Here is a 13,920-nt window from a genome sequence, read left to right on the forward strand (position 1 = left end):
TATCCTGACGTTGTAGGTGTGGTGAATGGCAGAGTCCAGCATCCTGTTGTCAGAATATATTTATCACTTCGATTGGGAGGCATCTGTGATTTGGAACAGAGATGTACACTGCACTGTATCTTCACATCTTGATGGTCTTTACTCAATAGTTCCTCCAGCTGACAGAGTTAACATTTTTAAAACTATAGGTATATTCAAGATATGCAATGTAACACTGGTCTAGCTGGATATTATAAATTATTCAAATGTGCTTAAGCTTGGAAACACATGGACATTATTCTGTCCGTTTTACCACAATGTATAGTAGCATAAGAATGACTATATCCTTTGCATTTACTAATAGAAAATGGTTGAATAAGCTTAGGTATATTTGCAAGTGGAAAATTATGTAGCTATTACAAAGGAATAAGAAATATGGGGTGGGGTAAGCAGGAAGAGCTTTCCATCGTGATCTTGTTGGAAGGGTGTTGGTGTTTCTGAGCTTGTTGCGTGTGCATCAGCATTCAGAGCAAATGAGTCGTTGATGGTGATGTTGGCCAGCCTGCTTTCAATAGTAGAGAGAGAAAAGATGTAAAATCCTTGATACTAAGGGCAGATTCAGTCATTGGTGACTTGAGTCAGAAGTACCACCTCATGTGTTTTTTAGTTAATTGTTTCAGAAGGCAGAAAGATACACAGAGAACCAGGGAGAGAGAAGGAGGGGGATTATCTCTGCCCAGAGGCTCCCAGCACCGGGGCCTGGTACACAGTGCAGGTCCCCCCGGAGGAGGGAGGATGAGGGGTCTATCACCACTGCCTTTCAACCTGTGTGGGAGGAGGAAGAGCAGAGCTGGCCCCAGAACCTGAACCCTAGCACTCCAGTGTCATTTACCAGCATTTGCCAGGGCAAATGCTCACTCCTCATGTCATATTTTGTTTGAAATTAAAAAAAAAAAAATTCTTCTCTGCTTTGTTACTTGAAAGGGCCTAGAAAAAGTGGCCAATTCAATAGTACTGTTGCACTGTACTGGATATTATGCTGTAATAATACTTTAAAAATTCATGGAAAATGGGAAATCCACCATGTTTATTTGTGTGCAGAAAGGCTGGGACTCGTGCACATGTGTGGATGTTCTGAAGCGCCCTGGGACGGTGTTTCCTGTTGAAAGAACAGGTGTTTGAGTGGTAGTTGGGGGTCAGGTGTTCAGGGCAGATACCGAGAACAGCTAGTTATCTAAAAGCAGAGAAGGTCCTAATGTCACATTGCCCAGGACTCATGGAGTAACTTACGAGGGCCGAGGCCACCGGCAGACAAGCTGGCATGAGGTAGGGAGGCAGTTTGCAAGTGCTGAAGCTCATCATGTGTGAGCCCCTCGTGTGCCTTCAGTACTAACAGCTGCCATTGGTTGGCGTGAGAATGCTGCAGAGCCAGCCTGTGGTTCTGCCATTGGTCGGAGTCAACGTTTATGCTGCCCTTTCTCTGTGAACTTGAATTTATGTAAAAACATTCCCAGTGGAGAGGGATAGCATAGTATGATTGTATGTGTGAAATATGTCATGCAATTGAGAAATGGGTCATTATATTGTCCTTTCTCCATCTGTATAGGTTCAGACACCCTCATAGCTCAAATGTTACCACACAATGGAAGTAAATAATTTTTGGTTTAGAAAACCTCCCAAATACATCTTGAAGATCAAGGGAAAAACATCTCTAGACAAAAAAAAAAAAAAATCCTGGAGCTAGGCTCGTGTCATTTCCCCATCCTTTCTTGGGGTTTGGTTGTGGGGTCTGTGGTAAAGGGCCCCGTTTGTCTCTGTCGGGTGTCTATGGATTTGTAACTCAGTGTTAAGGGGAACGGATGGCCACGGTGTGAGGAAGCCTGGTGCGTGTGGGGAGAGACTGGCTGTTTACACAAAGGTGTGCCATGTGAGCCAGATGATTTTAAAAGTGTGTAAACTGGATTTGGTACCAGCCACTTCACCTCTTCTCTCACCAGAGTGATACCAACTGGTGGAAGGGCACTTGCAAAGGCAGGACTGGACTCATTCCCAGCAACTACGGTGAGTGTGGCCGGAGTGGCTGTTAGAGCTGTGCTTTGCTCACTTCCAACCCTCTGATTCTTGAGACCTTTCGGCTGGCTGCTGTGGCTGAGAAATCTGTGGAATTGCTGCCTGTCCAATACATTTTCTACCCCCTAAGCTTTTTGTTCATGCACTGGGCATGAGTAGGAGTTGTGCTTCAGCCAGACGCCTTTAATAACCAAGGAAACATTTATGGTTTTACTTGGTTATGAAGCACGTGTTCTGCCATGTGGTTAAGCCAGATCTCACAGACTGTGTCTTGGCCAGCCCTTGCTTTTTGGGACGGTGGTGTTCCTTCTTACCACAAGCATTGGGTACCTTCAGGTACCCAAGCATTGAGATACGGCTCTGTCACGAAGCTGCTTGTAGTTGAAAGACATACCAAATTGATTTACACACTCTACAGAGGACAGTTCAACACCAAAACCATGAGCCTACAACTCAGTGCAGCTTTCCCATGTGGGTGACAAGCTATCTGACCCGTCACCACTGCCTTCCAATCTGAGTCGGGAGCAAAGCTCGCACTAACTTAGGCACTCCACAGGTGTCCCGGGCAACTCTGTTCCCTGACTTTCCAGAGATTTGAAACATCCCTTCTCTTCTCTTCACCCTTGAAAGTGCACATAGAGCTTATAATGCCACTCCCTCCCCAGCCACCCTGGATGTGGGCGCTCAGGGTGGAAACGGGACCTCTGCTGCTTTGGGGTCCAGTAGCCAGATCCGTTTGAAGTCCTCCTTGACTGCTCAGCTCCTTCTTGCGCTCCCACTGGCTCTAAGACGTCAGTGGACGCACCTTCACTACGGGCAGGTGGGCACGCACCTCGTCTGCTGAGTGCAAGGAGCAAAATGGTTCACCTTCATTCCTTCTTCCGTTACATTACACAGGGTCATCACTTCTAGGCATCTTAAAGTGGGGTGTTTTTATCGCACGTAAAAATGATCATCATCTTTCTTTTGTATTTTTGTTGACAATTTATTGAATCCTTGAGTAGACTGGTAAGCAGGTCAGGGATATGTGTATGTGTGTGTGAATAGTTCCAGCTAACCGCTATGCTTGGTTCTGTTTATATTTCTACTTAATTGCTGTGTTGTTGCCTGTTGCTTGGCTTCTATTCATTTGACACAACATTTAGCTTCTCTTCAAAGCTGGATGCATCACTTTGAGTCTCTGTGGTTTGTCTACGGGGAGCTGTAGGACCAAGGGCCCGCTTCTGTGAAGCCTGGGGATGAGAGAGGGACTAGATTGGTTTTTTTTCAGTTGAATCAGTCTCAAAACCAGGTTTTCAATTTTTGTTCACAATCTAGTGGCTGAGCAGGCAGAGTCCATCGACAATCCATTGCATGAAGCTGCAAAAAGAGGTAGGTGTGGTTCTTTTTGACTGAGATACACAGTTCTGTGAAATGCACAGATTTTAATGGTACGGTTCTGTGAGTCTTAAAATGCGTACATGTGACTAAGCAAGCATCCAGATGAACATTTCTGTCATCCCAGCAATGTTACCCATCGCGTCCTTGCTGCCCCTTCACAGTTACATTCCTGCCGCCCCCAGAGGCAGTGCTGGTTAGCAGCAAGCCTTTCTGAGTAGCCTACCAGAGGGCAAATGGAAGTACATGGTTTGTGACTTCCAAAGCCAAGTGTGTGGAACAGAACGTTGTGGCACAGTGTGATAAGTACAGTAATGGGAACAGGCTGGGGGCTGCGGTCACTGCAGGGCAGGAGGTTGGAGGCTTCCTGGGTGTCAGCAGCTGGGGCAGAGTGAGTTGTGGTTGGTGGGGGTTGTGGGAAGGAAGTGGACAGTAGAGCTGAGTCTGCTCAGCCCGACAGAGCAGTGGGAGGCCTTTTGTTGTAGGTCAAAGGCCTTCAACTCGGTTACCCCTTTGCACATCCTCTGGGGTTATCTGAAGAGACGTTTGCTGGCAGGATTTGAGGGATCTTCTGCCATCTTCGGGGTACAAGGATGTGGTAAAACATTCCACTAGGAAGGACAGTCACCTTGAAATCTGAATATGCCAAAGGAAATTACTGGCTTAAGATAATGCATAAGTAAAACTACTTAACTTACACTTAAGATTTTCTTTGGAAATTAAATATGTAAGGCAGACTTAATAGTTATGCTTAAGAACTTAAGAGCTTGGGGTGAGGGGTATGGGAGGTGCGGGGGGAATCCCCAGCGCCTATAAAACTGTACCACATAATACAATGTAAACAACAATAAAAAAAAAAAAAAAGAACTTAAGAGCTACAGTTCTCTGTAGGCTATCTGGTGTTTAAAAATTGAAAATGCATTTAAAATATGAACATGAGTAGTGCCTGTTTGTTCTTAGGTTTGACTGTTTTTCTCTAAGAAGAGAAATTTTTCTCAAAAAAACTTATGTGATATGCATATTTTTTCAGAGTGTAAATACCTTAAGTAGACCCGTTGAAGCGGCTCTTCCCAGTAGTGTTCCATTAAAGACCGATGTGAGTGCCTTCCATTAATAAGCTGGAAGTCCAAACGCATTACTGAGCACTTCTTAGTTTAAGACTCATGGACTAATACAGTGCAAATAGAAATTTATGTGGGGAGAAATTGATTTAGAAATGAAACAAGATAGGAAAGCATTTTTAAAGGTATTTTTTCTGAACGTAACAATTCTTGCAGGCAACTTGAGCTGGCTGAGGGAGTGCCTGGACAACCGAGTGGGCGTCAATGGTCTGGACAAGGCTGGGAGCACTGCTTTGTACTGGGCCTGTCACGGAGGCCACAAAGGTATCCTATTTTGTGTATTACTTGAAATTTCTATGTTGCTGAATATGTTTCTCCCAAGGGAACCAGGTTGACAACAAACAAACAAACAACGCCACAAAACCAGACTGGTGGTCCTTTTTGAGTCCTTTAGGGCATCACCCTAAAGAAGCTGTGCAGAACCCGGAGGAATACGGCCAGTTAGCTCATGGTGATGTAATAGCATTTCTGCAATATGGATGATGCATGAGAATACAAAACCCAAAAACTATTTGAAAACGGAATTTTCCCCAAAAGGATCCATGTTTTAGATTCCTCAGTGCTTCTGTACATAAATTTAAAAATAGTTTGTTCTAAGGCTTTCCTGGTAGATCTCTCGTGGAGTGCTATCCTTTAAAATTTTTGGACTTTATTTTTTTTCCCCAGGGTTTCAGTTTTCATTCTGAAAAAAGAAACTCTCTTGTGTTTGCTTTCAGATATAGTAGAAGTGCTATTCACCCAGCCCAACCTTGAGCTGAACCAGCAGGTAAGGCAGCTGCTGGGAAATCCCTGCCTACGTCCCCTGGCTGCTTGGGCCCTGTGCAGCTTGCGGGCCTGGGAAACGTCTTAGTCACAGCAGCACAGCAGCAGAGCTTGAGAGCGGTCTGTGCTCAGGTGGGAACGGTGGGGTGCTCAGATACCCTCCTGCCTATGGCCTTTGCCTTTTGTTGCTTCTCGTGCTTACCGAGGAAGGCACTGCTGCTGATGCTGCCGGGCCCTGCATAGCAGTCTGCACATGCGTTTGGCCTTCCACCTGCACCTGCGTGGGGAAGGTCTGAGCTTCTCAGAGGGTCCAGTTCTCATCTCCCGCCGTGGATGTGGCGGGTTTCTGTTACCCTGGCTGTCTAAAGAGTGCTCATGGATAGTCATTCTTTTTCAGTTAGTCACTTTTACTTTTTATCCTCTTGTATTGCGCTCAGATGCCTATTATGTTCTCGAGCTGTATTCTTCCGAAGTGACTAAGACCATCAGTGTCACTTGCATTTCCTCCTGGGCTCCCACCTTCCCAGAGCCCTCCTGCCCTGTTCTGCAGTATGCGTCACTCGCATTGCCCTGTCCTTCCTGGGAGTCCCCCAGGCCTCTGCTGAGCTCTGTCTTCACTTGCCTAGGCCCTGTGGCTTTCTTGTTTGGGAGAGCTTCCCCAGGCGGATTCCTTGGATGATCCAAATTCCAGACAAAAAATGCTTTCCCTCCGACTTTGAAGGGCCTGGCGTCATGGTCTTCATGTTCTGCCTGTAGGTCTTTCAGCCAGCATCCCCTTTCCGAGCCTCCCCAGCTTTTCATTTCTGTCCTGAGTGCCACCTTCCCTTGTATCTGTGTCCATGAACTTGAAAACTATTTGGTTACTTTCTTGCCAGGGTGATTCTGCCACCTTTCCTGGGCCATCTGGCAGCCATGGAAACAGGAAGGGGCTTGGAGACTGTAATTACTTAGAGACACGTTCACACGTTCAGTCTGTTTCCATCCCCATCCCTGTCCCCACCTTGGTGTCTCCCCGAGTCTCCAGGTCCTCATCTCGGGAGTTCCCTGCGAGGATGAATCTTGCTTCCCCCTTGTGTTCACCAGTGTAGACATCTGCACTTCAGCTCCCACTCTGTCCACTTCCCACCCAGCCGTCCCATCCCCTTGTGCCATAATGACTCGTCTTCCTAGCCCCTTTCCTGTCTTCTTTGCAATTTTATTTTCTCTGTACCTTCTTTTTATGTTTAAATATATTGAATATGAATTACCGTGTGCCCCCAGCCCACGCTTCTCCGTTGCCTTTCCTCTCTGTCGCCTTAGAACAAGCTGGGGGACACAGCTTTGCATGCCGCCGCCTGGAAGGGTTACGCGGATATCGTCCAGTTGCTTCTGGCCAAAGGTAAAGTTTGTGCTGCCTTTATTTGAGCTTGAGTTGCTCTGAAAAAGAGCCAGTATCAAATGAGACTTTTTTTTCTTAAGCTTTATTTATTTAGTTTTGACAGATGGTAGAGAGAGAGGCAACCAATCCTCTGCTGGTTCTCTCCCCAAATGGCCACAGCTGTTGGACTACAGCAGGCTGCACCGGGATCCCACAGCTCCCTCAGGGGCCAAAGCACGTCCCGGGCCTTGCTCTACTGCCTGTGCAGTCACGTTAACAAGGAGCTGGCCAGGACATGGCGTAGCACATCCCCGGCCCTGTTCTACTGCCTGTGCAGTCACGTTAACAAGGAGCTGGCCAGGACATGGCGTAGCACGTCCCCGGCCTTGCTCTACTGCCTGTCCCATCACGTTAACAAGGAGCTGGCCAGGGCATGGCGTAGCACATTCCCGGCCTTGTTCTACTGCCTGTCCCATCACCGTTAACAAGGAGCTGGCCAGGACATGGTGTAGCAGTTTGTATTTCTGCCTGTGGCACCAGCATCTATTTGGGTACTGATTCGAGTCCTGGCTGATCCACTTCTGACCCAACTCCCTGCTGATAGCCTTGGAAAGCAGTGGATGATGGCCCAAGTTCTAGAGACCCTGCATCCACATGGGAGACCCAGAAGAAGCTCCTGGCTCCTGGCTTCTGATTGGTCCAGCTCCAGACATTGTGTCCATTTGGGGAATGAATCAGTGGATGGAAGATTCTCTGTTTAACATTGCTTTTCAAAAAAAAATTAAGTACATCTTAGAAAAATAATGTTTATTTAAGTATTTGATAAAAATTAGGACTAGCCTCAGTGCTCCACAGTAAAGTGGTAATTATATAAATTGTGAAGCACTCATAAAATAGAACACTTTGATGTTTGAATGGATTGAGCTTCAGCCTGGGCCTCTCCCAGCCCTGGAGGTGATTTGGGGAATGAAGGAACAGATGATGGAAGATCTCTCTTTCTTTCTCTCTCTTTCTTCCCTCCATCACCACATCTTCTCCCTAACTTTCAAAAATTTAAATCTTAAAAAACAGAGGAGAATAGAAGATAATGAATAAATGGGACTTTCGTTGGGTATACTTCTATACTTTTTGATTCTTTAACAATGCAAACGTATTTATGAATTCTGATGTCATTTTTAATGCAATAAAGACAAAATGTGTAGAAAATGGTTTAGAGGAACAATGCATTGCCTCTGGATCTCACTGTGCTGCAGTTCTCATTTGCATGCAAGCCTACTTACAGCTATGAAATGTGAGTCCCCTGAGACTCAGCCCACATGGTCTTTCCCAGAGACCCCCAGAGCAGGTGAAGAATCCATGGAATGTGAACTCCACAGTGTCACGCTGAGCCACCTGTGCCCAGTGGGATCTAAGTGATGTTTTTCTATTTGCCAAAGGGACAGTAAAGCACTCTGCAAGGCCGCCAGGCAGTCACATGGGCACCCGGCACCCGGGCACCCGAGGGGACAGGCTTAGTGGAGCAGAGTAATTGCAGGTGCAGCCACACACTCCCTCACCAGAGCTCCCCAGTGTGTGTGTTCAGTGTTTACTTCTGAGTCAGAATTGTTCGCTAGTTTGCTTTGCCAAAAGTGACTATTTTTGAAGAAGAGAGGATTGGTTGCCACTGTATTGTCTTTGAAATCACCTGATTAACTTTTCTGGTGTTCTGAAGGAGCGAGAACGGACTTAAGGAACAATGAGAAGAAGCTGGCTTTCGACATGGCCACCAACGCTGCGTGCGCATCTCTGCTCAAGAAGAAGCAGGGGGCAGGTGCGTGGCCCTTGATCTCCCTCTCGCATCCTCATGGCTGAGGTGGACCAAGCTACTGTTGGGAAAGTCTGTTTTCATGATAGCTCTTTAGATGATTTGGAAATCTGGTTATATGTGATTACATGTCTTGGTCTCACTAGAACCAGTGTATAGTGCACCCTCAAGAAAACAGAAGGTTAGAGAGAGAGATAGGTCTTTATTATATTGTTGTTGTTGCTAGGACATTTGTTTGAAAGGGAGAGCAACAGAGAGAGAGGAAGAGAGAACGAGAGAGCTCTTGCATTTGCTAGTTCACTGTTCCAATAGCTGTGACGGCTGAGGCTGGGCCCGGCTAATGCAGGAGCCAGAAGCTCCCGTCCGTCTTCCGGGAGTGGCCGAACCCCAGTGTGTCCAAGTGAAGGTTGAGAGGCAGAATTAAAGGGATTTAATACCTGTCTATTCAAACTTTCTACCTTTCTTTCTTTCTGTACCTCTGATCTTGCTAATCACGGGCTAAGAGGCTGACAGTGAAGAGGAGAGACGTGGGGTGGGCAGGTGGGAAAGCAGCAGCCAGCATCTGCTGCTTCCCGGGCACACTAACAGGAAGTGGGATTGGAAGTGGAGTAGCTGGGACTGCAGCCGTGCTGCGACATGCGGTGCACCCCGAGCAGCCTGACCCCTGCTGCATGTCACACCCATCGTTACTGTTTCTAAGTTTATTGCTATTCTTCCTTGTATTCACCTTCCAATCGTCTTGTTCCTTATGCCATTCTTATGCCATGTTCTCCATGCCCTTATTTCAGATACATGCTTACAAGTGCTTACAACTGAAAAGAATTTTTAAACGTTCCATAGCTCCATTTTGTATCTCGTTTCTAGTTTAAACAAAACTATCAATAAATTATAATTCAAAGTCTTATAGATTTTGCTAAACATTTAAAAATTTATCTATTGTACCGGGTGTGGTTTTTAAAAACTGTGTAGGTATACATTCTTAAAAAGATATATATCAATGTGGGAAAATTAGATTGAAAAAAATAAGCTTGTATGGTGGTTTTGAAGGAACGGCATTAAGCATGCTTGCATGGTCTGTGAGTATAGCTCAAAGAGTGGCTGTTTTCTGGGCCGCAGTTTGTAGCCTGTTGAGCTTTGTGCTTCTAGTTGGACTTTGCACTTTGATTGCTTCTTAGAAATGCTAGGAGGACTGGCTCCAGCCTTTCCTCTCCGTGTTCCTTGATCCCCTCCTTCCCACTCGGTGTTGGTCTCCTGCCCCTGCCAGGCCCGGAGATGGGGAAAAAAAGAAAGAAGGGTTGCCTGTATAGATATCGAGTCCCTCTAATTCTACCTCACAGCCCTGCGGCACTGTGTTTGAACATGCTAGAACACTGTGTTTGAACACACTGGGACCGTTTTTGGAAGCATAAGCAACAGTTACACATTTTACCACCACTTTCAAGAAAGAAATGAGCATAGTAAGACATTGTTTGTAACTGCTTGCCATTGCTGTTAAGTGTTCTAAACTTTTGCCTGTGTTGCTTCAGCGTGTGAACTTCAGACTGCTCCAGAGGAATCCAGTAAGATTCCAGAAGCAGCACAGCAGGTGTTGAGTAAAATGACTCCCAAATGGAAGGGCTTCTGGTTCCCAACCTTTGTGATAGCTTGCTGCCTGCCTCTCTGTTTTGATATGTAATTTAACTCCCACTAGTGTTGGAAGCCTTAGCAAATGAACTTCTCCCTGTGTGTCCTTGGTTTATGAGAGGAGGTGGTGCTGTGCCTACTCCACTGATCCCTTTGTAGCAGAAACTGTAAAGCAGAACAAGAACCCTGGTCTCCTGCATTAGTGCATCAGTGCTGGCTTCCAGAACCATCCTCGTCACCTATGGTCACATTCCCATCAAAGCCCCCTTACAGATCTAGTTTCTCTTATTCCCCGACTTTAATTTTGCTTTTTAACCCCAGCTTAGATATGGTAAAAAGCATTGATAGTTTGGGGTTGTTTATTTAAGCTATGAATGGCACAACTGCTCTTTCTTAAACAGTTTCTTGTTGCTGGGGGTCTGTTACTCAGCCGAGACTGTTTATCAGCTGAGCTTCTGCAGCCTGGTGGCATGGGCACTGGGGAGCTGAGTTTTCAGCTGAGTGGGAGAGGCGTGCTGGCTTAATGTAGGCGTCTACTCCATGATTGGGATAGGAAGTAGGACCATGGCCTAACTTCCCTTTTCTGTTGCTGACTTCCTGTTGCTCTGTGGGTGCCTTTAGAATGTCCTGACTGAGCAGTAAGGTTCGTTATCAGCTGAATTGTCAGAATATCTTAGATATGGTGCATGTGAGCACGACTGCCATGGAGAGCAGCAAGCCTTCCCAGACCCCAGCCAGCTGCGTGTACCGGGCCCCATCCTGGGCCGCCGGACTGGGGAGAAGCAGGCGGTCACCTCCTCTCCCCTCACCCTCTTGCAGCTGCTGTGGGGAGGGAACTCCTTTCTCTGTCTTTAGTCTACCTCCCTGAAAACTCTACCAGTTAAGTGATGAATTTGATCATAAGACCCTCTTTTCTTTTGATAACTTTAAAATATGTAATGATAAAATAAATTTAGTTAGCACTTCTATTTCCTTACAGACTTGAAAAAAACTTTTGACGTTTCCGATTTAGTAACTGTATCTCTGGGGACAGAGTGATATTTTAATAAATGTACAGAACACGTGCTAATCGGGGCGTTGGATGTCCGCTCTTGTGTGTATAATCCGGCTGGTGCTGACTTGTCCTTGTCGTCCCCCTGTGCTGGAGGGACTGCACTGGCTTCTCCGTCTGATGGATTTGGAGCCATCCTGTCTGCTCTTTCACTACAACTCATTGAGGTCATCTTGATTCTGGCACAGGCAAGACATGGATTTTCACACTTCAATTTTCATTTATTTGTTAAAATATGTTTTCCTAGTCATCTGTTTTAAAAAGTTAGAATTTGTATTCATGTTTATAGCTGGAATGAAAGCTGGAGTATTTGATCATGTAGTGAATTGCAGGCACGAAGCCTCAAGTGGAGAAGGTATTTTCTGGTATTGTTCACTTCATGAAGTACAGCTTGAACTTTTTTACAGGGACAGATAATTCACATGTTGCGATCCAGGAAAGCGACTGCAGGATATACGTGTAGGGGCTAGAGCTGAACTGAAGAATCTAGCTTTTAAATTTTGAACTTTTTTTTCCCAATTTAGAAAAAGTGGGGTATAGTGTACATTAGTGAAGTACCTGGGTATCCAGGTTGAAGACATTTTCCTGCTGTGCCTGTTCAAGGCTACCACACCCCCGGGAGCCGGTCTCGGCGTCTCTGCTTCCTTCACTGTCATTTTGTCTGCTCATGAACTTGATAGAAATGAAATCAAGCACTGTGTTCTTGCACCTGTCTCTCCCTGTGTCAGTAAATCACCTGCGGGAGTGCGGTACGTCTCCACCTTCTGCTTACGTACCTATTGTTTGCTGGTATTCAGGGCCAGTGGTTACTTTGGAATGTGTAAACCTCAGGGCAGTGGGATTCATGAAAAATGGGAGTGAAGTAGGGGAGGATGGAGGTGCTGCTAGGAGATTGGGCTGACCTGTTTTTGTTTTGTTTTTAATAATAAATTATTTTTGATTATGTCTGCATAGTTGAGAAGGATGCATGGCCCTGAGGACCACTGATCAGGGTGCAGAGGGTCGAAAAATAGGGGAAAATGGATGAGGCAATTGTTTCCAAACCATCTCCTTTCCTTCCTGTATCTGGGGAAGTGAGGAAAGAAGGGCAGAGGGTCACTCCCAGCAGCCTCACTGCATCAGCTCCCAGAGGTGGGGACGGCCAGTTGATGTCATCTAGGGTTCCCCATGTGGAGCATCTTCCAAGGGCTCTGCTTAAGTTTTGATAGTTCTGAGATGTTGTAGATTTCATTGCTCCAAGATTGAGGAAATCCTTCCAAGGTCTGTTGGCTGACACAGTCCACCTTAGAGTCTCCACTGGCACAGACAACTTGCTGTCAAAGCTTGGCTGGGAGAACTGCCCAATTTATTCTGCCCTCCGTGGTACTAGGTGTCCTCTGCAGGTCTCTGTGATCTCTCACGTCCCCCATGTGCGTCTGGGCATGCCATCCACGGCACAGGCTTCAACAGTCAAGGACATCCAGCTGACACATGCACTCGGTCAGATCACAGAGCCTGTGCTTTTTCCTGTGGTTGGAATTTTGAGTCCAGTGATCCAGTTGGGAAGGCCCTCCAAAGACACCTCAGCAGAGGTGACCCCAGACCTGACTCCTGTGTGTGCCAGCCAGTTGGGGTGCGGCTGATTCTGTCACCCCCATCAGCCCACACACACACTGGTGGTTGCAGTTGTTGGGTCAGTTCTAGAACGTACCCTGGGGCAGACCGAAGGTTGCATTTTGTTGAATAATCAAAAGTTATCAAAGTAAAATAAGCATGGCTCGGTCGGTTGGTGATTGCTCTGGTCTGTCATTTGCAGGTGCAGTTCGGTCATTAAGCAATGCCGAGGACTATCTTGATGATGAAGACTCCGACTGATTCCATCCCGAGCTTGGAGAACTCACATTCCCGTAGCTTTTGCCACTCCAGAACCTTGTCTCTGCCAGGAGAGTGTTGGAAACTGTCTTGTGTTTTAATGTATATGAATGTGGCAGTGTTGCACGATGTTTGAGCAGATCATGTATGAATAGTTCTCACCTTGGTTTGCCAAAAAGAGACTGCTTATTTCGCTGTATAAAATATGTTTATGTTCACCGGAATAGAGCAAGAAAAAGATTATTTATCAAACTAAATGAAATTTAAGAATTAAGTTTTTTTTTTTCAGTTAAAGTACTTTACCTCAAGGATTCAGATATTTTAAATGAGTTTTTTTGGGGGGTGGGTAAAAAGCTTATTATAGTAATAAAATACTTAATAGAAACTTGTCAGCTATTCTGACAAAAATAAACATTTTCAGAGTTTTTTCTTTTGTCTTTGTGATATCCACCGTTGCTGATAAATAAAGCCTTTTCTGTTGAAGAACTGATTTTCTTTTCTTTTTTAGATTTATTTATTTATATTAGAAAGGCAGACATACAGAGAAGAGAGACAGAAAGAAAGATCTTCCGTCTGATGGCTCACTCCCCAAATGACTACAACAGCCAGAACTGAACCAGTCTGAAGCCAGGAGCCAGACACCTCTTCCGGGTCTCCCCCGCTGGTGCAGGGTCCCAAAGCTTTGGGCCGTCCTTGACTGCTTTCCCAGGCCACAGGCAGGGAGCTGGTTGGGAAGTGGAGCCACGAGGATTAGAACTGGCGCCCATATGGGATTCTGGTGCATGCAAGGCAAGACTTTAGCCGCTAGGCTACCATACCAGGCCCAGACTGATTTTGTTATTTTAAATTATCTTTTAGACTGACTGCCTCACAGTAGCCGTATTTCTGTTTAGCTTCTTATTTCTACTTTGACCAAGCACAGTCA

At 45.9% G+C, this 13,920-nt stretch overlaps 1 protein-coding gene across 1 annotated transcript in view; it reads left to right on the forward strand.

Annotated features, from left to right (window-relative positions):
• Positions 1-13,478, forward strand: part of OSTF1 (osteoclast stimulating factor 1) — a 37,149-nt gene extending 23,671 nt beyond the window's left edge. The window contains exons 4-10 of the mRNA XM_040988774.1: positions 1,977-2,040; positions 3,367-3,420; positions 4,704-4,811; positions 5,264-5,313; positions 6,609-6,687; positions 8,378-8,476; positions 12,940-13,478. Of these exons, the coding sequence (XP_040844708.1) occupies positions 1,977-2,040; positions 3,367-3,420; positions 4,704-4,811; positions 5,264-5,313; positions 6,609-6,687; positions 8,378-8,476; positions 12,940-12,998 (513 nt within the window). The 3' untranslated portion in view covers positions 12,999-13,478. The remainder of the gene's footprint in view (positions 1-1,976; positions 2,041-3,366; positions 3,421-4,703; positions 4,812-5,263; positions 5,314-6,608; positions 6,688-8,377; positions 8,477-12,939) is intronic.
• Positions 13,479-13,920: the final 442 nt, after the last annotated feature.

The sequence above is a fragment of the Ochotona curzoniae genome, unplaced genomic scaffold (genome assembly GCF_017591425.1).
Source record: "Ochotona curzoniae isolate NIBS_2020 unplaced genomic scaffold, NIBS_Ocur_1.0 contig_50, whole genome shotgun sequence".
Taxonomy (NCBI): domain Eukaryota; kingdom Metazoa; phylum Chordata; class Mammalia; order Lagomorpha; family Ochotonidae; genus Ochotona; species Ochotona curzoniae.